The following is a 25,392-nucleotide window of genomic DNA, read 5'->3' as shown; positions in this document are numbered from 1 at the left end:
TCCTCCATCCAGTGCTCTGAGTTTATCTTTTTTTTTTGTGTTTCTATTTTTGTGGATCATGTGATGGCTGGCTGCTGTGGTAGGTAGGCCCTCACCTCCACCACGGCAGCAGCTAGCATTAGAGATAACCACAGCATCAGAAATTGGAGTTGTGGGACCCACCTGGACAGGACTTACCTCAATGAGCTTCCTCTCATAGGAGCTTGCTAGCTCCTCAGCAACTTCCCCAGGCTTCTGTTCAGGTACTGTAACTTCTCCATCAATGTTCCAAAGACTGGGTACCACTTTAAGAAAAGAGAAATACTCAGTTATGTAGTGGGATATTCACTTTGTCTCCTTCTGTGGCACTGACTCCACATCAATTACTCTCCTTCATTTTAATGCATGTGTTTAACTTATTTAATATTTAGGTACATGTATATGTGAGTACATAATTTCTCTATTGAGAAAGATATTTATAAAGAAAAAACACACTAACACCATAACACAGCACAACAAAGCAAGGGATGGTACACTGTCTTATGATGTGGGGTGTCCTTCTGTGTGTTGCTCTTATTGGTTGATGAATAAATCTGCTTTTGCGAATGGCCAGGCAAAATAGAACTAGGTGGGAAATCCAAACAGAGATACTGAGAGAAAGAAGGTGGAGTCAGGGAGATGCCATGTTGCCACTGATGGGGTAAGGTGTCAATAAGATACAGCCACATGGTGAATCACAGATTAGTAGAAAAAAAAAAAAGAGTTAATTTAATTGTGAGAGCTAGCCAATAATATGCCTGAGCCATTGTCCAAACAATTATAGTTAATTTTAAGTCTCTGAATTCAGGAACTGGAGGATGGATGTGGAACCTCCATTTACAATCTTCTGATAGAGGGGTTAAGGATGGTACACAGTCTTCTGCAATGGGGTTAAGGATGGTACACAATCTTCTGATATAAAGGTTAAGGATGGTACACTATCTTCTGATACAGGGATTAAGGATAATTATGCAATCTTCTGATAGAAGGGTTAAGGTGTGAGCTCTCAATTGATCCTGTGACCATGCCTCTGCTCTGCCATCATGGATTCTTATCTCTCTGACACCACAAACCCAATTAAGTGCTTTCTAAGATGCTTAATCAGGATGTTTTAGCACAGCAACTGGAAAGCAGCTAATACAGAAGTAGAACCAAGAACAATCTGTAAAGGGTCTCAACTTTCCTAATGCTGTGACCCTGTAACACAGATCCTCATGTTATGGAGACCCCCCAAGGATAAAATTATTTTTGTTGCTACTTCATAAATGTAATTTTGATACTGTTATGAATTGTAATAGAAATATCTGATATGCAGGATATCTGATATGTAACATATGTGAAAGGGGTCATGACCCACAGGTTAAGAACCACTGCCTTAGAAGGGCTTCCAACAGCCTTGGGAAAGTCTCTGAGACCAGGGTGTCAAATCACTGCAAGTGCATGCTACACAAAACTGCCCCCAGGTCACGATGCACAAGACATGGTCACCCTGAATGCCTACATTGTCCTGAAGACCAAATAATTAAAGACAGAATAAGCCTAGAAGTTCCAAAGACACTTACAGAACAAGACCAAGATAGGGGTGTAGCACTGGACAAAGAAAAGCTGAGTGACACACTTTACAAACATGGACCAGCTCTATTCCCAGCAGATGCTGAGAGGTGCAAGCCCTGAATGCCCATTAACCATAATAGGATTATGCTAGGGCAAAAGAAAGGATCCAGGCAGCCTCAGGTGACAGGGAGTGGCTTCCAGAACTATAGTACAAGCACTGTTATGTGGTGATATCTTGCCTGTATAAACAAAGCGTATCTGGAGGCCAGAGAATGGAGCTTGCCATTAGCTAACCATAGAGTTCTGGAGGTCTGAACAGACAGACAGGAAGTGAGGTAGCTGGGCAGAAACAGGATATAAGCAGGAAGAAACAGGAAACTTCCCTCTTGTCTGTAGAGGACATGGAGGAGTAGGAAGTGGGGGAGTGTGGTGGAGCCAGACCTCTTTCTTGTATGATAAGGCTAATAATAATAATGGTGAGGTGGTGAGTCTGTGTATCTAGAAAATGCTGATATGAAAACACGGGCAGAGTTTCGCTCCATACAAATACAAACACTGGACTTTGAAGTGAGACTTAGAAAAGCTGAGAACCATTGGGAGTGGTGGTGTGCTCCTGTAATCGAAGCACAGGAGGTGGAAGCAAGAGGATCAGGAGTTCAAGCTCATCGAGCCAGTTCAGGCCAGCCAGACTGTCTCCACACAACAAGAAGGCAGGTGAAATGGCTCTGCAAGTCAAGGCACTTCACAGCCAAGCCCGCTGACCTCAGTTCATCCTGGAACCTGTGTGGTGGGAGAAATACAGAGAGTCGCATACAAAAGAGACATAAAAACAGTAACCAAGAATTGGGTAAGATATTAGTACTGCAAAAATCAGGGGCCCCTCTTGGTTTCTTAGTTTCATTAATAAAGGAATTTATGGAATAAACTGGAAGTGGGAAAACAATTTTATTAGAGATTAGAGAAAAAGCAAAGAGTAAGCAGGATGTTCATCTCAGCAACTGCCCAGAGAAGAATGGAGAAGGAAAACAGGACAAACCACTGGAGTTAAGCCTGCAGGAGGCTAGACACAGGGCTACAGGCAGACACATGACAGGAGAAGCACTTTAGAGAAGGAGTGAGGAAGCCAAAGTGGAAGGAGGCATGCTTAGCACAGAACAGAAAGAAGAGGGGAAGTTACACTTTTCCGACTAGTTCAAAAAGGCAGGCCACCCTGTGTAAGGAGTAAGGTTTTCCTCCCACCGCCGGTCTTGTCCCACCGCCGTGCCAGCCCCAATTAATACACCAAGACTCTGTATTTGATATAATGCTATTGGCCAGTTACTTGTTTCTTATCGGCTAGCTCTGTCTTAAGTATTAACCCATTTCTATGTATTTCCACGTGGTTTCACCTTACCGGGGAGTGGGGCAGGCATCTGGTCTCCCCGGTCTCTCCATGCTGATTCCTCCTTACTACTTCCTCTTTCCTTCATGTCTCCTAGTCCCTCCTATTGGCCAATAGTGCTTTATTCATTAACCAGTATGAGAAATATATTTACAGAATGACATCTCCCATCAACCCTGTGAAGAAGCATGGCTGAGCTCTGGAAGAGATGAGGCTGGGGACAGGAATTCTGAGAAGGAAGAGCACATTATTTCACTAAATATCTGTCCCACTACCTCTTCAGCATGGTTTAAGACAAACCTATTTCCCTAGTGGTGGCCCATTACCCAGGTCATTGGTCCACACAACTAGATTAGCTCTTAGGGGAGGAGACAGTGGCATGTCTCCTATTAGAGGCAGGATGCACTCTTTAGCAACAGCAATGCCAGCAGCAGCACAGAGGTCCTTGTAAGCAGGATAGCTATCAGCAAAGCTCAGCTGATAAGTATCCAGCATGTGTAGCTATTATCCTCCCCAAGGGCCTGGCACCCAAAATGACCTTCAGATCTTTGTCTGGCCATGGGTGCATCTCACATCAACAAGGAGCCCCTACCCATTAGGAAGATGTGAATGCTAACCTACAACATGTCTCCCTATTTCAGCCATTGACCCACCAGTCTTCTTCCAGGCTCCAAAGTGTATTTAAGAAGAATCAGCAAAATTCCATGCTGGGCAAAGACATGGAATTAGCTTTATTCGAAGTGAACTCAATGCTGGCTTTCTGTTTTGTATGTTTGATTTTTTGCTTCTTGTGCTTTTTTTAAGAGAAGGAGAAAACATAAGCTGGGTGGGTAGGGAGGTGGGGGAGTGTAGGGAGTTAAAGCCTACAAGCAAAGAGATGAGACACCCTGGAGTCTGCCTGTCAGAGGGCCTGATCATGCCCAGTCAATGAGGGGCAACCACGAGATGCTGCTGGAGAGCCTAATCACAAGCACTGGCAGAGGTCCTAATTGTGTCTAGCCAATGAGGGATGACCATTCGATGTCAATGGATTGGAGCACCTGGGTGTTGGAAGGGTATACAAGGTTCCCCCATTGCTAAATAAACCAGTCTGCTGTTTCCTTTTCACCTGACTGCGGGTGTCTATGCTGTTTGACACCAAGCCTTCTCACCCCTCCTCCAAGGGAGCTGTTAGGGAGGGATCTGAGAAGAGCTAGGGAAAGGGAGAGAATATGATCCCATGTTGTATGAAATTCTCAAAAAATAAAAAATAGTTTTGTTTAACATGTGCATCCATGTGTGTGCATAAGCATGCAAGTAGGAGTGGAGCACTGTAAGCATGTGTGCATGCACAGGCATGAGCATGAGTGGTAACAGTCAGTTCTCTCTTTCCACCATGCAGGTCCTGAGTATTGAACTCGGATCACCAGGCTTGGGGGAAGGCACTTTCTCCCACAAGGCTATCTCACTGATCTATAAACAGACTTTTTGACCTTCAAGGCTGGGCACACCCTGTATACAAGGCAAAAAATCCAAACGCCAAGGAAGAATTTAGATGAAGAACAAGGAAAGCAGTCACCAACACATTTCATGAAACCCATTTAATTATGAAAAAATAAGTATTTTATGTTTATATTGCTTCATGAAAAAAAAAAAAAAAAGGCCCACTGGACCACCTACTGTATGGCTGGGTGAGTGAGGAACCATACAGCACAGGGCAGGAACAGCTCCCAGAGTGTCTATCTCTTTTCACTGAAAGGGACAATGAGACTGAGGGGGGGGCAGGGGTGAAGCCCCACATAGTTAAAGTGTTAAGGAAACCAAAATACAGTTTCCCAGAATTCAACACGCCCTGGGTTACAAAAAGTCCCGCTTCATTCCTAGAACCCGCCGTCTCTCTGATGAGTAGACAGGACTTCTAGTAATAGACTGTGCTTCTGACTTCCCAGGGTCACACTCCACTCTCTAGAAAGCAGGACAATTATTCTCACATGGCTTGGAATCCTCTTGGTTACAGCCTCAAGACCAGAAAAAAGAAAAAAAACCCATGGAATTCTCTCAAACTAGTAGAAGCAGTAAGAGAGTAAGTACCACGGCTATCTTTGGGGTAGTGTGTGTGTGTGTGTGTGTGTGTGTGTGTGTGTGTAGGGATGTGTATGTTCGTCTAAGGCATTAGAGAGAGGCCCGAGCTAGGGGAAAGAGGGAGTCTTCTGACTGTTCCTATTACCTTCTTTCTGGGCACAAAAGAAGGTAGCTTTGTGGAGCCCCCCCACACACACACACACATCTCTCTTTTTACTAAGGAGACATGTTTGCAAGGTGTGGGCATGTGACAGAGCCACAAAGTCTCTGTGCACCTCTCAACATCAATAATTTAGGTTTACAGTTACTGCATAAATAATCTGAAAAGGACAGTGAATAGAAGCTTTACAGGATTCAAAGTTATGCTATTTTTAAAATGCCCATTTGATGCATGCAAAATTATATCATATTGTCTACTAGAACTAAAGTTCTTATCTGTATGAGAAAATTCATAGATTATTTCTATCATTTCTGCATATTAAGGTAGCAAAATAGTAAGCCATTAAGTCATCACATTTGTAATGTTCTGCAAGGGTTTTATGACTACCCCAGGTAACTCAACCAATTTTCTAGTCAATGATAAGATGGATTCAGTTTGGGAAACACTGCCTCCGTTCCTTCTTAGGCATCTGGCCCCAGAGTAGAAGAGATGTGCACCTCCACATTAGGGGTGAGCCAGGATAGGACGGCAGAACTTCCTGGAAGGTTTGAGGGGAAAGGTCTGAGTGGGGTGGGGCGGGGTCTGGGTGTTCCATTTAAGATGGTCTGGGTCCTTCCAACACCTGCAAAAGAGCCCTGGGCTTAGAGGTACACGGCCTTGCTGCTCACGCGAGGGGCTAACACTGAGGTCTAGGGATAGGGACTCTGTACAAATACACGGAAAGTAAACAGTTCCTAGTGAACCCAAAAGAAGCTCACCCGTAAGTCACACAAGATGTCCCTGCACATTGTGTTCCAATGTATCTGTCCCTCCCATGCAGCATGTGCTTGCGTGTGGAGAGAGGACGGGGCTGCGGAAGGACGGGTGAAGACTGTGAACTTTGCCTCCACACCTATCTACATTCAAATCTTCTTCCAGTGTTCTCGTCTATACATACAGTGAGCACCGCACGGCAGCAGCAGGCAGGCTGCGCCACAGGTAACCTTTCTGAGGGCCCCAGCAGAAGGGAAACTCACATACAGTATCACGGGGCTACACACTACTTATATTTCTTATACCCCATCCCATCTGCTGGGAACTATGTGGTGTGATGTCTTCTTGGGATATAAGCAACATGTGACTCCACTGCCATCTTGGGTAGTCACATGACTGGCAGCCACTGTTGTTATAGTTTCAGAAGATGAGTGTCATGTGAATTTGCCACCATCTTGATTAAAGGTGACCACATGATATGGATTGACCAAGGAGGCAACAACAGGTCTCCAAGATATTTTGAATTAGGATGGATTTTTGTATAATTCTTGTCCTGAAAGCAAGGTTTACAGGATTTAAAAATAACACTTGTTTAATAAAGCATTAAAACTGCACCTTCATGTGTTCATATACAGGAACAAACCTAGTTGTTCCCCAGACTCTCTGAGCTGGCAGGTTTTTACAACAGCCTTTGACTCCTGACACTTACTAGTAAATAGAAATAGACACTTAATTTAAACCTACATATCATGGCTGCAGCAGAGCTGGAGTTGCAGGACCTGAAGCTTCACCAAGCTGCAGCCTGAGTGACTGGCAGGGTACTATGAGGGGCCAGGAAGCTGTAGACAATAATTAAAATATCAGTAGATTTGTGTGGAGTCACTAGACCACTACGACAGAAAAATATCATTGGCATCCCATGTTGTGCACCATATGGAACAAGGTCTGTCTCTTTCCTGCCATCCATCTCCCAAATAATGACCTGGAAACATATTATTAATTGTGAAAGATTGGTCTATGGCTTAGGCTTGTTTATAACTAGTTCTTATATGATGGGAGATGGCATTCTGTAAATATGTTTCTCTTATTGGTTAATTAATAAAGCACTGATGGCCAGTAGGAAAGCAAGATAGGTGGGACTAGGAGACAAGGAAGTTTTGGGGAGATAGAGGAGAATTCAACATGTAGGATTTGAGAGAACAGATGTCCATATCCTCTCTCCAGTAAGATAGACCACGTGGAAATACTTAGATTAATAGAAATGGGTTAATATTTAAGACAGAGCTAGCCAATAAGAAATGCTAGTAACAGGCCAACAACTTTATACTTAATATAGCATCTCTGCATGTTATTAGGGGGATGACGGAGGCTGTGGGACCAGGCCAGTGGGAAAACATGCTTGCAACACTTATAACATTAATTAACCCATTCCTATTAATCTACATCCTGCCATGGTTCTTGGCTATTACCTTTCTTCCTGCATGTCCTACTTCCTCTGCATCTGGTGGTAACTCTGTTTTTCTCCTTCCCAGAGTATTCTATGTACCTGTCCAGAATTTCTGCCTATACTTCCTGCTTAGCTATTGGCCATTTAGTTTTTTATTACACCAATCACAGCAAAACATCTTTACATAATGTACAAATATCTCACAGTACAACTAAAGATGATGTTGCTCACCAAACAACAGGTAGCAGTATAGAGAACACGATATCCACAGCCCCCAAGAGGTGGTTTTTGATCATTCAGTGGATTATGGATGTTTTCCATTGTTTAGGGGGTTGGATGCAAGTTGCTGTTGGTTGTGGTCAGGACAAAATCTGAGTAGAGGAGGTTAGATTCAGGGATCTCTTTCTGAAGGAAAAAAAGGGGAGGGCTATAGTATAGAAATGATGGGATAAGGGGGTGGGTTATTAAATCTACTTTTAAACTAAAAAACAACTAACTACTAGTCTCAAATATTTTACATTGGTATGGATTTTTGTATACTGATACAAATTTAAGATTATTTTTTGTTATACTGTATCTATGTTTCTTTTCTTGTTTAATATATTATACCTATGTAGATCATTTAACAATGTAATGTAAATTTCTAGTCCTTAAAAGTTATTACAAACTATTTAGGATATTAAGAAATACAGGTTAGTAGTAGGTCATCTAATAATCAAATTTGTGGCCATGTTAGGTATATTTTCAAGGTCAAATAGAGATATACTTTAGATAGATAGATGGTCTTCAAACACTGCAGAGACCTCCAGAATATAATGTTTTGATAACCTAAGGTTTTTCATGACAATGAGACATGTCTGCTCCTGGCAGTACCAATTTACTTTAAAAACAAGACCAATACCAATTTACTTTGAAAGGAAGACAAAAAAAAAAAAAAAAAAAAAAAAAAAGGATGGGAATCAAAAAACCTCCATATGGAGCTTTTTTTTTTTTTTCTTCATTGTGGCGAAGTCAGCCAATGGGCAAGAAACTGCCCTTGCCTTGGCTGCTGACCAAATTGGACTAACAGGACAAAAAGAGAGAGAGAGAGAGAGAGAGAGAGAGAGAGAGAGAGAGAGAGAGAGAGAGAGAGTAGCTGCCAAACTTTGCCAAGACAAGGTGGAAAGGTGGGTAAGTCCTTCAAAATTCCTGACTCACAAAAATTCTGTCAGATATTCTAGGTCTGTATGCTGAAGATGGATGCCCCAATGATTCAGAGGAATTTGAGTGACTGTCCAATGATTCAGAGGAATTTGAGTGACTGTCCAGGCAGCCAGATGTCTCTGTCACTTCTATAAATTTGGAAGTGTTTGCTCTGAACTTCCTGTTTACTTGGATAATATTATATTCTTTGTAGGTCTCTGATGATGTTAAGAAATAGATGGTTATAGTTTTACAGTTTTTCTTATCAAATTCATGAAAGAAACTTACATAAGAGTTCTAAAGTTTATAAGGTTGAAAAACAAAAAAGCTTAAGTTTTTTATATATAAAAAAAAACATTTTCAGGACTAAAAAGATATTTTTAGGCTGACAATGCAAGTTATAATAGAAAGTATCTTAGCTGTAAAACTTTGAACTCACTAAGATAGGATAGATGATACAGTACTTTTTCAGTATTTGCAAAATACAAATATATTGGACATTGTGCATGTAATCCTTACTTGATAACTTTTTTCATTGTATATAGATAGCTTTACTTTGTTAGAGTTAAAACCTTTTCTTTTGATTTAGACACAAAGGAGAAATGTTACAGAATATTTGCTTACACTGTGAAGATGTATCTTTGCCAAGCTGCCTTCTGATTGATTTAATAAAGCACTGAATGGCCAATAGCTAAGCAGGAAGAGAACTGGCAAAATTCTGGAGAAAGAGAGAACTCTGGGAAGAAAAAAGTGGGATTCACAAGCAACAGATGGAGTAGAAATGGGAGGTACAGAATGGAAGAAAGGTAATGTCACATGGCAGAACATAGATTATTAGAAATGGGCTGATTTACATTATAATGTAAGAGCTAGTTGAGAACAAGTCTAAGCTAAAGCTGAACTTTCATAATTAATAATACATTTCCATGTCATTTTGTGAGCTGGCAGCCCAAAGAAAAATCCAACTACAACCATATGTATGTCAGATGTTTGCACTGTGATCCATACAGTGGTGAAATTGCAGCTGTAAAATAGCAATGAGTATGATTCTATGATTGGAGGTCACCACAACATGGGGAACTATGTTAAGGGTCACAGCATTAGACAGGTTAAGAAGCACTGGCTTAAATAATGTCTCTCCTTACCTATAGTCTACTCAGGCTTAAGAAAGAATGCCTAGCCTCCTTGTCTTTGCTAACTTTGTTAAGTTTTAGCTATTTTGATAAACTGAATCATATAAGAACCTGTTAAATCTGTAATGTGTACTATAAAAGGATCAGGAAAGTTCTCAGGCTCTCTATGGACCATGTCTATGAATTTAAAGTTTTGCTTTGATAATAAATAGGAGCTTCAACTCATAAATTGTTATTTTTAAGACAAATGTAAGAGTTAAAGCTATAAAATCCTAATTATATAAAAGCTATTAAATTATTGTAAACTGCTGAAGATGATTAAGACATGAAAGTTAATGGTCAGTCGCCTCATAAAGAATTAAATTATTTAATGTCTTCAGAACTATACTTGTAGTCATGCTAAATGCTAATGTAATTAATTCTAGGAAAATGCTTTATTTAGCTTCCTATATGTTTCCAAGGTTGAGTCTGACAAAAGTAATTAAAAATAAGCAAAGGTGGTTTAGCTCAGGTATATTTAATATAGCAATGGTCCTCAAGCTTGTCAGAGATCTGCTGAAAATGGAATTTTCAAATGTTAAATAAATAAATAAATAAAAACTAGAGCAACTAGTATCGACTCCAAAGCCTCCAATGAAAATAATGGGTCACAAGGATAACTCCATCTGGATTGTGATAATACTAACCACTGGACATAACTTCCCCAATGCTTCAACTGCCACCAGGACCCTACATGTACTAGCTGATATTGTGTGTCAACTTGACACAAGACAAAGTTATCTGAGAAGAATGAGCCTAGGCTTAGAAAATGCCTCCATGAGATCCAGCTGTAAGGCATTTTTTTCAATTAGTAATCTAGAGGGAGGCTCAGTCCATGGTGCGTAGGAGCATCCCTGGGCTGGTGATCCTAGATTCTATAAGAACATAGGCTGATAAAGCCAGCTGAAGCAAGTCAGTAAGCGGCATCGTTCATGGCCCCTGTGTCAAAACCTGCCTCTAGGTTCCTGCTTTGTTTGAGTTCCTGTCCTGACTTCCTTCAGTGATGAACAGCAAAGTTAATGTATGAGCTGAATAAACCCTTTGCCTCACAACATGCTCTATGGCTATGGTGTTTTATCACAGCAGTAGAAATCCTAAGTAAGACACTACCCAAACTGTAGATAAACAGGACACTGGGCAGTTGAATGTCACACTTTGCCTCAACCAAGTAAGGTCAGTCCCCTATGTTCCTCCTCCACAGATGTCCTGGACCTGGCAGCCAAAGACTGATGCTGCCCTGAGACCTTGAAGCCATCAAGACCAGAGGAGCCTAGGGTAACCATCTAGGTGATGGATACACAGGCCATTTGGACTACACTTTCTGCTATAACGTACCCTTTATCAGGTCTCTGATGGTAGGATGACTAACCTAACTGCAGCTTTGTCAGGTTGACAGCAACAGGCAACCAACTTCTTCCCTAAAGACTGCAGCAGCTACCTTGTCAATTCATTTCATATATGAAAACTGGGCCTTGCTTTTTCCAGATATGCGAGGTCTCTTACTAAGAAAAGGCAGGCAGGTTTGCTATGCTAACAGGCTTTGTATTAAAGGATAAACAGGAACTTGCTTGGCAATGACTGATCTCAATAATCAATGACTCGAGTCTTATGGAAAATGGTTAGAAAAAGGTTTTAGGTTTATGTAAATTCTGAAGGTCTAAGGAAATGATTTAAGACATATCAAAAATGGAAAATGCATTAGATTTCTTATGCTATTGGATTTTTTTGGTTTTTGTTGTTTTTTTTTTTGTTGTTGTTGTTGTTTTTTGGTTGATTGGTTGGCTGGCTGGCTAGCTGGCTGGTTGGTTGGTTGGTTTTTGGTTTTTCAAGACAGGAGTTCCTCAGTAGCTATGGGATCAGTCCTGGAACTTGTTCTGTAGACCAGGCTGGCCTCAAACTCACAGAGAGCCACCTGCCTCTGCCTCCTGAGTGCTGTGATTAAAGACCTGTGCCACCAGCACCCAGCATATGCTATAGTTATACTAAGATTTCAGAAGTTCAGAGTTTTGACATTGATGAAGTTCTGATAAGCTTGGTAAAGCACTGACTAGTTCAGCTGTTTCACAGATACCTATGAGTTGCTTTTTCTATGGGGTGGATCTCAGTACTGTGGTGGTTTGAATAAAAACTGCCCCCATGAGCCCATAGGGGGTAGCACTATTGGGAGGTGTGGCCTTGTTGGAGAAGGTGTGGCTTTGTTGGAGAAGGTGTGTTCCTGGTCCCTGTGAGGGTGGGCTTTGAGGTCTCAGAAGCTCAAGTCCAGCTTAGTGGCTCACAGTTTTTTCTGGCTGCCTTTGGCTCTATACATAGAGCTACCTCTCCAGCACCATGTCTGCCTACATCCAACCATGCCTCCCACCATGATGATGATGGACTGAACCTCTGAAGCTGTAAGCCAGCCCCAGTCAAATGTTTTCCTTTGTGATCTGTGTCTCTTCACAGCAATAGAAACTATGACATATACTGATTACAAACAGTGGTAATGCTAATATAGCTAAACTTTTATCTACTTTCGTAAACTAAAAAAAAAAAATGTAAGTTTCAGGGAATGGAGGGAATCATAAGAAATTAGACCCCCCCCCCACACACAGGTCAGGAGGACTCCAGATATGCACAGCCTCAGTTTCCCCACCTGCCTACTCCTGAGGATGGAGTCTCCGTCTCTCCCTCTCTCTCCCTATCCCTATCCCTCCACACCCCCATCTTTGGACTCCACCTCTCCCTCCCCCAACTACCAGGACTGTGGCCTGAAAGTTCCGACTGTAGAATTTTCTTTTACTTTAAGTTTAACTTCTGCCCCTACTCAATATTTGTCTCAGCAGAATACCACTTGGCTGACATCCAGAGATATGGGAAGAGGCTGTGAAAGCTGAAGTGAGAGGGTCCAGCCAAGGTGACTGTTCCCTGTCTCTTTAGCTGGGTCAGTGAACTAGATGCTCCTGATCAATGCCCCATTGCCTGAATCCTCTCCCAATTTTTGACTAACATTGACTGGAGTCTGCTTGTGGAAAGTTGACTAGCTTTACTTCTTTAAAAAGTTTACTTTCTTGGCCCATATGGTGGCTCATGTGAGAAATAAAGTTATGTTTAAGTATTAATTACTGTGCCTGACTGATCCACAAAACAAAAACACCTCTAAACTATAGCCCCTTGCCCAAGGACAGATACTGCCTGAGATATCAGAGGCTATTATTCATGTAAGATAACAAGCCACATGTTTTCACTTCCCTAGGTTGACCCATCTGCACCAGATATACTTGATCACATGTAGCTGGGAGGTATGTAGGCAGGAAGTGATCCAGGATTTATGCTTGCCCCTAATTGGACAAAGGTGAAAAGTACTAGCCTTGTGGGTTTGGCCTTTATAAGCACCTGACCTAATTCAGCACCATTTTCAAGGAACACTGGAATAGACCTGGCCAGCATCCACCATCCTGGACAATATTTAACTAAAGCTTGCTTCAAAATTTGGCTCAATTTGTGGTAGTGGTCTTACTTTCGAATCACAGGTTTAACATGCTCTCAAAGGACAGAAAAAAGGGAAGGCACTAAGTTTGAGGACAAGGACATGCCAAGTGGAAGGACAACCTGGGCTAGAGAGTGAGGCATAGTCTCAAAATAAAGAAAAATTCAAATAAAAGAGTACCAACCCAAATACAAGACTCCTGGGGTCCATATCAGTGCTACAATTTTTATTCTTATTCAAGACAGAGTCTCACTATATAGCTCTGGCTGAGCTGGAACTCACTATCTAGCCCAGGTAGGACTCATAGAGATCCACCTGCTTCAGCCTCCCCAATGCTAGGATTAAAGGTGTGTGCCACCATGCCCAGCTCACTACCATTCATTTTAAAACAAGATCCAGAACACAAAGAACTGGAAGAACAGAGATGGATGCACACCTGCACTCGGAACAAGTCACCTAACCCAGTGGCCAGGCTAACAGTCCCAGAAGAGCAGACAAGAGAAGAAAGCTAGTGGAAGTCTGAAGTGACAGGACTTAGGACCATTGGAAGCTCTCAGAGAGCTCAAGATCAAGAACACAGGCCTGGTGTGAGAGAAACAAGGCTGCAGGCTCAGAGCTGGCTCTCTGTACAAGCCTGCAACTCCTGAAGGCACTTTCCAGCCCTCAGGCAACAAAAGCCAACCACAAAAAAACTAAGAACAGGAAAAATTATTTTTATTCAGAAGAAGGGTAAGAAAACATCATGCAATTAATGTTGAAATTCTGAAATATGTCCCTGGCCCAGGGACCTTCAAGGACAAGCATCACAGATAAAACTATAGAGATGACTACAGGACACACAGAGAAATAACAACCTTGAAACTCAAGGTCATGGCAAAGTCTACTGCTTCAAGGCAGAAACTACATTTAGAAAAGAAATCATGCTGAAAGCTCACTTCCTTATGAATTCTCAAGTATGACAAAGGAACAGGTCACAGTGGGGAAAGAAAAAAAAAAAAAAAAAACAAGGCCACACAGACCAGCACAAGACACCTCCATGTGAGTGATGCCTCCCAAGAGGGTCAAGGAAGGTGGGTGCTCACGTGAAGAAGTCAAAGCCAGGGAGGCCACACTGCCAGGATTAGTGATGGTAAACCCTGGAAACCGGGGGGGGGGGGGGGTTGTCCATGAGGTCTATTGATTATGGTGGCTCTTGGAATAGATTATAGACACCCTCATCAGAATCACCGAAGAACAGATGAAATGGGGAGGGCATTAAAATGCAGATTCTTGAGCATTGGTTGCTGGAAATGAATTTGTGGGTCTGAGAGGAGGTATAAGAGCCAATAAATGCTGAAGATGATTTCTACACACAAAACAGTGTGAGGAGCAGAACATGTTGAAAAAATATCCCAAAGGCAAAAAACTTTGGGAGTGCCCCTCGTATTCATTACTCTAGAAGTAATCAGAGTCTCCAGGCAATGCAGTAAGGCCTGTGCCCTGAGCTAGATGGGAGCTGAGCTGTCAACCTTGATGTCTCATGGACTCCTGGCTGCTTTGAAAATGAAGCTATCTTCCAGAAACTTGCCAGCATAGATGATGAAAGCAAATCTCGTACTTTTGTATGAGGGGTATATGGCCACAGCTGTAGCTGATGCTCTATGTGTAAATGATTGTATGATCTACACTGCACAGACATGACAAACTTTTCACCAAAGCAGGGTGGTGCCTCATGGCTCAGTAAGGGCACTCCTATTATCAACCAAGAAAATTAGAAAAAGAAAGCAGGAAGCTAAGGATGTGGTGGATGTGGATTGGGGAGAGGGGGTGGCCCTGACATCGTGATTCTAAAAGAAGCAGCAGAAGGTATCCCTGGACATGCCTTGACACCTATAACCTAAGGAACTGGCAGAACAGCTTTTTGTGTAGCTCTGAGGAAGATGGTGCCCACTGCAATGGTTAGACTAGTGGCACACTTCTGGGTATGTCTGACCTCATCATTGTGTCAATCCCTTGATAGGTTCATTATGCAACAACATTTTTGGAAGGGAATAAAAACAGAATGTAGTCTGCAAGGAACAGATCTCTGCATGTGTAACTCTAGGTTGAACCTTATCCTGGCCTTTTCCTGTATCCCTTCCCTCTGATACCATAATGCCAGCCATTCTGTCCCAGCATGCCCTCCTGCCCGTGAGACTATGCACCTAAACACATCCTTCCTCCTGTAAGCTGCTGTGTTCCTGTACTTGGTCACAGCAAAAGCCTATCTCCTGCTGTGAGAAAGCTTGAGACCAGGGAGACTAGGACAAAGGTAGGACCATGGCCCTGTACCTTGTCGCTGCATGTGTCCCACAGTACAGACTACCACAGTGATGGGGACTTAGCAGTCAGGCTTAGCCCTAAACAGGATGTACATAGCACACTCCTCTCCCACGGCTCAGGAACCTCTGCTGAAGAGGAGGCAGGAAGACTCTAAGAGCCATGGTGACTTCAAGGACACAGTAGGGTTGCACACAGCAATAGTGAATGTATGCACAAGACCTACAAGAGCTCAGACCAGAAAAAACCCCAGCAGGGATAGGAGAGGAGTTCTCTGCATTTGATACCAGCCAGAAGAGTCAGTTTTCTTTAATGGTGTGAATGCTGGTAGGTTAGCCATACCCCGGGGCAGGCCCTATCCCCAAGAATAGCCAAAACAAATAGCACTTGATAGTTGTTGGATTGTTTGGGGTATGGGGTGGTTTGTTTTTAAAATTTGGTCTTAAGAAGATGAAATTGGATGGGTAGGGAAGACTGAGAAAGAGGATCTAGGAGGAGTTGGGAGGGTAAATATGATCAAAACACATTGAATGACATGTTCAAAGAATTAATAAATTTTATTTTAATTCAGCACTCAGGAGACCAAAGCAAGAGGATCAGTAATTTGAGGACACAATGGACTACATAGAGTGACGATGGAGGATGGATGGATGGATGGATGGATGGACGGACGGACGGACGGACAACGGCCAATGAGGCCCTCATGGGTGAGAGGTACACCCCAAACCACCCAGCATGATTAAAGCTGATTACAACTAGAGGTAGGCAGAAAGAAGAGCTCCAAGTTGGCCTGTGTCACACCAAGCCAGCAGAGCCAACACTGTCCCTCTCAAAGTCAAGACAAGAAGGTCAGGTGGCTGACCACGCCCACACTGAATTCTGAATGAGTCCCATATATACCCAGAAGCTGAGTGCATTTTTCTCCCTAGTAAGAAAAAGACTTTGACATATTGGGAACAATACTGTGATAAATGTGAAGCCAGAGGCTATTTCAAAAAGCCCACAGAGATGTTCTGCCTTGACAACTTTCCTGAAAATCCTAATTATGTCTAGTAACCCAAACTGAAGTGCCCTGGAAGAAGCAGAGAGCAGAAAAAGGAGGAGTCTGAGGAAGGGGTCCATCCATCACACCAAAAGCCACAGGGTTAAGCCTGCCTCTGTCTAGAGATGGGCTGCCTCACACCCACTTACCAGTCTGTACATGGCTACTAAAATGTGAACTCACCACATGAACACCAGCTGGTCTCCCACTGACAGGTGAGAAAATACCCCAAGGGAGGCAGATGTCCTCAGATATCTGAGGTTTAAAACAAAATAAAACACTACAACTCTTCATACCTTCAAACCCTGAGACCACATCTAGTGTGGCCACTTGCTCCCGAAAGGTTTCAAATCACACAGCACACATGCAGAAGGAAAGCAGCTCTCCTTGGGCACCAGGGCACAACAGCAGGAAATACAGACAGCCCCTGACATATGAAGGCTTAACCTTTCATGATGGTGTGAGAACAGAACAGATTCAACAGAAACCACACTTTCCATTTTTAATTTGAATGTTTTCTCACATTAGCCATATTGGCATGGCCCTCTCTTCTTCATGATGGGTGGTAGCATAGCCAAAACTCTAGATAAGCCTAAAGAGGGAAAGATGCACCCCACAGTACTGGACTTAGAAGCTGTGGAGTTTGGTAGTTCAGGTGTGCTCTGTGCACTATCTGCTGACAAGGGTTTATCTAGATATAACCCCATCTTAAGTTAGTCATCTGTAGAAGTCATAGCCAAAATTCTCTGTAATTCCAAGACACCCGTGTGCTGGTTTTTTACCAGTAAGCTGTTGTAGGTCAGTATCATGAATCCCATGGGGAGCTTCCCTAATGCAGTGGGTAGCCCTTCTACCTGTTAACTGCTTACATCTGGTTGCTGGGAAATGAGTAAATAGATCCAGAAGGGATTTCAATTAATAAGGCTTGAGAAACTGTGTGGTTAGTTTTTTGCCAATGGCACACAAGCTACAGTCGCCTGGGAATAAGGAATCTCCATGAAGAAATGCCTCCTCAAGTCTGGCCTGTAGGTAAGTCTGTGAGGCATTTTCTTGATTATTGGATTATTGATTGATGTGCAAGGGCCCAGCCCACTGTGTATGCTTCTACCCCTGGGAAGGTGGTCCTGGATGACAAAAGAAAGCAATGTGCCTTCATGGCATCTGCTTCAATTCTTGCCTTCAGGTTCCTGCCTTGAGTTCCTGAGCTGACTTTTTTCATAGTGAACTATAGGTTATAAATGAAATAAACCCTTTTCCTCCTCACATTGCCTTTGGTCATGGTATGTATTATCACCACAATAGAAGGCACACAGTAGAACAGACCTACTGTAAGCTAGAGAGACTGAGGAGCTACTGTTTGCAGGGAGATTTGGGCCTGTGTAAAATCTCAGAAGTGATAACACAAAGCTCCACTGCGGCAACAGAGAGGCCTATGGGTCTCCATCCTAGTAAAGGAAAAGTGTTTCCATGTGGACCAAGTCCTCAGTAACAGAATGGTGAAGCATGCCACCCAGCACAGGTGACACACTATACAAGAGAGTGTCAACAGTTGGATAAAGGTATGTGACAGCAGATCACATGGCACCTGGCAAAACATAGGGGCTGTGTGTTATTCTCAAGGGGGAGCAGGGTCAGTAGGGTTCTGAGCAAGGAGATCATGTGTCATACTGGAATCCTAGGCAAGTGCTATGCTACATCACATTTCTTTTTGCTTTTCAGTAAGTGTCTCAACGAGTTACCCAGGGTGACCTTGAATATGCAATCCTCCTGCCTCCTTCCAAGTAGCTGGAAGTATACTAAGCCCAGCTGCCACTAGATACATCAAAGAGTAACTGACCTCATCTTGTTCAATACATCAGCACATTCAGTGCAGCTTCCAACTCTTCCCTTTAAAGTGAACCCTACACTCAGACCAGAACCCTGACTCTCAGCGACAACCCCCAAGTCCTTCTTCCTGTCTTTTGCTAACACTTCTTTTATCCCATACGCAGTCCTGAACCATCTGCACTCAGTCTCTTGAATACCTCATTCAAGTCTGGGATCCAGACACACTACACTTGCAGCTCAGGAGTCTCTACTCAGGTGCACACCCAGCTTAAGTACCCCATTCCAACATAGCAAAACTGGACTCCATAGGGTCAAGAGCCAGTTGGTAGCACAGCAGTGCTCTCAGTTCTGAGGAGACAGGAGGGGCTGCTGGGCAGGAGCTGGAGCAAGGTTCTGATGATACCCTGAGGAGGACAAATGGAGGGGGGGGGAAGTAAAGCCTCCTCTAAGCCTATCACTTGGGAGCTGGAGAATGTGTCCTATACATTTGGTTTTCTTTACAGATTTGGGAGAAGCTGGTAGGGACAGTGGAGGTTGTGTGTGCCAATAAAGTGGGATTGGGAGAACACCACAACTACAGTCATGAATTCTCATTTACTTGTGACTTCTGCAACATCAAAGTCAGGGAAAACACCGAAGAGGAAACCAATGCAGCTCAGCTAACAGTGTGTTTCATCAGAATACACCAGGCCTTGGGGGTCGATCCCCAGCACTGGAGAAAGTGACATGGTCTTGCTAACCTGGAATCCTGGCATTCCAGAGGTAGAAGTGAGAGGGTTGGAAATACAAGCTCATCATTGGCTTCATAGTGAGTATGAGGCCAGCCTTGGCTACAAGAGAGCAGTATTACCCTATAAATTAACCCCTACTGCACTTGATAGATTGGAAAGGCAGAAAGACAGAGGAGAGGAAAGTTCTGTGAGTAAAAAGGGGGAATTCAATATAACAGCCAGATTCTAAAATCTATCCTTGCACTACACAACACAGCCAGCAGTAGATGAACAAATGGGTGGCCATGAATGAACACACTTCCCACTGCCCAATCCCTTTCTATGCTAGCTGTAGCTTGACCTTATAACTTGCTCCAGCTGCTCAAATGCTAACCAGAATGATATAAGCAGAGGCCTGCTCAGACTTTCACATGAGCTTATCCTTTGGGGATGTTCCCCCTTGGACCACCAAGACCACAATGGCATGAACAACGCAGTTCAGATAACAGCCAGCATCAAAGATCCCAACACAGTAGCCTCAGTTGTAGTAACCAACATGGCCCTTATTATCTAAGCCATGGGCTGAAGCATACTGTGAAGAAAGAGAACAGGCCATACCACAATGTTCCAAGCCTCAATTTCCAATTAACTTAGGAGTTAACAAAAGTGTGTTTGCTTAAACCCAACCATTTTTAGGGTAATTTGTTTGTCAAAAATAAATTGTGAAGGACTGAGGATTGGGCTCACTGGTAGAGTGCTTGCTGATACAAGCAAGGCTGTAGGTTCAATTCCCTAATAGCAGAGACAAAAAACGAAGACATTAATATAAACTCCCCTATTTAGGAGAGGGTCATGCAGACCCAGCATGGCACTCCCTAGCACTTCTTCATTCCACACACATTCCTATGGCACAGTGTGGACAAGTCACTATTCCAAACTGGAAGAGTTGGCAAAAACTACAATGGACAAAGCCTTAGGAGTTTTGGACTGGGGAGGTGTGCTTATCAGGATCACACAAAGTTCTAGGCATAAGTGAGACACGGGGTACATGCCTTTAATCTCAGCACTTGGGGAAAGTAGATGCACAAGGGTTTGTTTTTTGTTTTGGTTTTTTATTTTTCCCAACTCTATAGTAAGCTTGAGGCTAGTCTGGAATACATGAGATCCTGTGTGAAAAAGAAAAGAAAAGGGAAAAGAAAAAAAAAAGGCAATCCCAGAACCCAAGCTCTCAAGGGGTTGGAGAACATTCAAGTTTGTAATTAATTCTAACATTTAAGAACAATGGAGGTGGGGAGGTTGTCAATATGTAACAGGACAAGACAATGCAGAGGTTCCTCTAGCTTGTATTCTTGCTGAGGCCATCTCAAGTTCAACTAAACGTTGATCTCCTTGATGGAGAATCCCATGGAAAATAACTTGATCTATTCTAGAGACCCAAGATCAAGATGCCCCAGCTAACTTTTCTCAGATTCTGTTAAACTGCCAGCTTGAACAGAACCTTCCCTACTATCCCACAAAACTTCAAAGGGAGATACCAGAATATGGTTTTGTCTTTAAACATTCAGGGATACACTTGGGTCCCAAATACCTGAGTGAAGTTCCAGCTAGCTGGAATACTTTCAATAGGGGATAAACTGTATCTGAGTGGTCATCTCCCATGGGCTCTCCAAAACAAATATTCCCTGTAAGGAACTCGTCCCTCTTCCCTGTAAGGAATGTGGGGCCCTTTCTGACTTATTCTAAACAATGCAGGAACACTTAGGCAGAGCCTAGCTGAGGCCCCATCCAGCAAGTGTTATAATTAGAGCCACTAATAAACTGCCACAACAAATCTGGAAGGAGGAACGTGACTGTTCTGAGAACAGAAAACTGCCATTTCAAATTAAGTAACAGTAACAAATGGTGAGAAATGTGATTAGGGAGTGACAGAGTCTATGTTCCAAGATTCAGGAGAGTCCTTCCTGGTAACCCTCCCTCTGTGATGGTTCACAGACACTGCTTTCAGGAAAGGGAAACTATCTCCATTTAGATAATGCAAGAGCCCAAGTCTGGACTGAAAACCTCACTTTCCTCCCAAGAAACACTCTATTCTGCACATGTGGTTGATACATGGTTATGGCAGTTAACACCAGAGTTGACAAGGGTTAGTGAGATAGGTCAGTGCTAGGTGCCAAGTCTGGACCTGAGTTCAACCACTGGGGCCCATGTAGTAGAAAGACAGAATGAAATTCTTCAGTGTACTCTGACCTCCACATCCATAGTCTGGCATGAACTTTTGGTGGTGGCACACAACTTTAACCCCAGCACTCAGAAGGCAAAGGCAGGTAGAACTCTGTGAGTTTAAGGCTATCCTGCTCTAAAAAACTAGTTCTAGGATATCCAAGGCTATACAGAGAAACCCTGCCTCAAAAAACAATGAAAGAAGAAGAGAAGTAAGAAGAAGGGGAGAAGAAAGAAGGAAGGAGGAAGAGAAGGAGAAGAAATTTAAACAAACACAAGAGTCAACAAAAATTCCCTTTATCTTTAGACTACACTTGGCTCCAAGAGGGATCAAAACTAAAAGCCACCTCATAGTTACAAGTACCCCAGAATCCTGATGTGTTCTTACTCTCCACTAGCAAATCTTGCATGCAGCAAATGATATGAACAACCATGAAGAGAAACTTCAGGGATGTGAGACAGACATCAGATGGTGGAGCAGTTGTAACAGGATCTCACAGGACAGTGAGAGCCACAGAAGAAGCCTGCCCAGCACACACTATAAAAGTTGTGTGACTACCCATGCCAGGGGTCTGACCTCAGACACATGGGGCAAAGAAGCTCAGGATGACAAACATTTCATTTGCTTTCCTGCAACTACATGTGTAGATATGTGCATGCATAAAGAGTTTATATCTATGCCAAAGGTACAAAGATAAAATGTTAATATTCTAGCCCCATGTTCAATTCATAGAGTCTGTCCCAGGATATATGAAAGGTGTCAGGGGACAGGACTGCTACTTCCCCAGGGTCTCACAGCCACATGCTTCTTCCAAGAATAAGAGCTTACCAAACTGAGATAGACTCCAAGGTTGGGGTAACAGGTCATGTAAGTAATGGAATTCATGATGGGATGAGGGAAAGGTGTGGGTTATTTTTTAAATCATGCATATGTGTTTTATGCCTGAGTGCCCATGGCATACATATGGGCCAAAACTTGAGTGTTGGTCCTTGGCTTCTTTCTACCTTTGAGATGGGATGTCTTTTTGCTTGCTGCTGTACAGCAGGCTTTACTAGCTGGTAACTAGGGGATTTCCTCTCTCCACTTTCCATCTATTTATAGGAATGCTAAGATTACTGATACATTATATAACAGGTGGCTTTCCATGAGTTCTTGGGATCTGATCTCAAGTCTTCATATCTGCAAAGCAAACACTTTACCCACTGAGCCACCTCCCCAGCCCAACAGGTAGTCCTTAAAGAACATAGTTATTAAGTACCCTTAGCTACTTCACACCTGAGGTTGTCTTCAAAACCAACTATTCCTATGGTGGGCAAATCAGTGCCTACTAAATGGTACCTTCCTAAGGGGTCTCCCAGTGTGTTTTATTGGTGATTTGTACCATCCATACTGAAGAGAATCCCACAAGAACAGCTGGCTCAGGACAGGTTTGTACAGTGACATAAAGTCTTCATGGTATCCTACACACCCATAGGACTCTCCAGCATACTTGGAACAAGTGGTTCTCCTATGTAATAGAGAAACACCCTGGTATTAATGGATACTGAATGAACCCACTAGGGCTCTAGGGGGCCTTAATCTAGTCTGTGGACTCTTCTAACAGGATCACCTGAAACTGAACTACTAACTATTCAACCTGGTCTAATGCCTTGTACATGTATGACCAAAATGAAGGACTTATGTAGGGTACTGGCATCCTTGAATATACAAGCCTCTCTATATATCTTCTTTATATAGGGGTTTCTGGGGGGCTGCACACACATGTGTGTACATGTGCAGGCTACAGGGCAACCTTAGCTATCCTTCTCAGGCACCTTAATGGTTTGTTTGCTTGCTTGTTTGTTTGTTTGCTTTGTTTTGTTTTGTTTGAGAAAGGGTTTTCTCAATTGGCCTGGAGCTTGCCAAGTATGCTATGGTGGCTGGCCAGGGAATGCCAAGGACCTGCCTGTCTCTGGCTCCTCACTACTAAAGACTACAAGCACATGCCAACTGGGTTTCTCTGTTCTGAGAATAGGACTTGGTCCTCACAGCTGCAAGGACAGCTCTCCTTTGTAATTCATGCCTCAGCTATCTCCCCAGCCCATGAATTTCTCTTTAGCCCACTAAGCCCCAATCATATGGCCACTTACTCCAAGGTTGGCAATACCTGAGGAAAAACAGTGCCATGATATACAAAGGGCTGATAAAACACAAATAGACAAGAAAATAAACATGGAGATTAACTCAAATTTTGATGAGCTGTTTTCACTAACCCTACTACTTCAGGTTACAAAGAGGCCTCATGGCTAAAGCACTGGCCATAAAGGAGTTGAGACCCAGAGTTCAGATCCCCAGAACCCAGGTGGTGGCTTGCTTGCAATCCAGCCTTGGAAGGCAGTGACTGGGAAGGGGGCTCCAGAGCAAGCTGGCTACTGAGGTTAGCCATGTCAGCATTTAAATGAGAGACCCTGCCTCAACGAATGAGGAGGAACAGCAATCAAAGATGGTTCCCAGCATCAACCTTGGAATCTCCATGCATTCCACACATGTACATGCATTGCACACATGCATGCTTCTACACAATGGAAACTGAAAAATAAATCTATTATGTTGATATGCACACACTTCCTTGTTCAAGCCTGTTCTTCCTCCCCAAGCTTTCCTTCTTCATTCAAAGAGTATCAGCATGATTTTTAGCCACACTGCTCCTTCCCTGAGTGAAATCCGCAGGCACAGATACAAACAGGGAAGAATGCCCTCCTTTTCTGCTGGCTAGATTGGATTTAAATTCACTAGTAATAATAAAAGCCATCAAATCAGATACAACAGAACTCATGGGACCATGCTCTCCCTGTGGGACTTAGCAGACTAGTGCTCTCTAACCACTATTGGGGAGGGAGGCCATTTTCAGGGTAAAACTCAGCTATATGCTACCAGCATCAACACTCTGGCCTGCCACTGATTCCCAGGTGAACTACAGCTCCTGTAAGCAGGAGCTCCTTTCCCTCCTCCAACCCTGGACTTGAACTAAGGAGGCACCCCATTCTAGTACCACTACAATCCAGCATGAAGGGAGGCAAACCCATCAGTGGAGGAGGCAGAAATATTAAGACAAAAGTGAAAAATCAAAACAGTAAACAGATCCACAAACAGACTGGTTCCCAGTAACAAACACCAAGTCCCTGCCATCCACCTCATGATCAGGGTAAACCTTGTATGAAATATATCATGAACAGTCCTTTTGAGTACTCCAATGCTAGCTGTTGGCAGGGCTTCTCCACTCAGAATTTAGCCAATTGGCTTGCTTTGTTTACAGTAATGAATTCTAAGGAACCAACAGACAGATGAGCAGTGTGCTTGATAACCACCAATCCTCTTAAGAACACAGGCCGTTTATGAAATTGCAACTGGAATCCTGGTTAAGTTTTTTAAACCTTACCTCATTTTAAAATTCATCTAGAAAATGAGAAAGTCACAAAAAAAAAAAAAAAAGAGAGAGAGAGACCACATCCAACACTCAAAAACACTGCAAAAGAAATCGCAAAAGAGCAAGACTTGATTAGGCAAAGTTAAAAAAAAAATATCCTAAAACTTGTGAGGATAAATGAGAATGGAGAGCTCAGGGCAAGCCTGGGTTACGTAATGAGAACCTGTCTCAAAATTAAAACACAGCAACAGCCAAAATTAAAAAAAAAAAAAAAAAACCCAACCAACTAATATTCAAATAACCAAAACCGACAAAAAAAAAAAAAAGGAGTCAGCTCTAAAACCCAAGGCAGCAAGCAAAACATAGTCAACACATTCAGAAAATTTCAAACACTGTAGTGCACACAACGCTGTGGAAGATGAAGCAAGTGTGCCACATATGGCTGCCACGCAGACTCCCTTCTGGGAAGCACAAGGACTGTCTTTGTGAAGAGCCTGAAGTGCCTACTCCGTCTCTTCCAGGAACTAACAGAGAACGAATCAGAAGGCCATCCTAAAGTGCAGGCACAGAGAGCCACTGGGCCAGGACCAAGAATACAGCCATGAATAAAAGGAGCACTACCGGGCGCCCCAGGTGGGTGACAGACAGCCACAGGCTGGCCAAGTGATGCCCCAGGCGGGCAGGCAACACTATG

General features: G+C 43.1%; 1 protein-coding gene across 2 annotated transcripts in view; it reads right to left on the bottom strand.

Annotated features, from left to right (window-relative positions):
• The window catches only part of Snx29 (sorting nexin 29), a 392,572-nt gene that overhangs the window by 177,446 nt on the left and 189,734 nt on the right, over nucleotides 1–25,392 (bottom strand). For both annotated transcript variants that reach the window (XM_051181423.1, XM_051181424.1), the window contains one exon: nucleotides 178–284. In XM_051181423.1, the coding sequence (XP_051037380.1) occupies nucleotides 178–284 (107 nt within the window). The remainder of the gene's footprint in view (nucleotides 1–177; nucleotides 285–25,392) is intronic.

Source organism: Phodopus roborovskii, unplaced genomic scaffold, assembly GCF_943737965.1.
Source record: "Phodopus roborovskii unplaced genomic scaffold, PHOROB, whole genome shotgun sequence".
NCBI classification, from domain to species: domain Eukaryota; kingdom Metazoa; phylum Chordata; class Mammalia; order Rodentia; family Cricetidae; genus Phodopus; species Phodopus roborovskii.
This window is presented reverse-complemented; position numbering and strand designations above follow the sequence as displayed.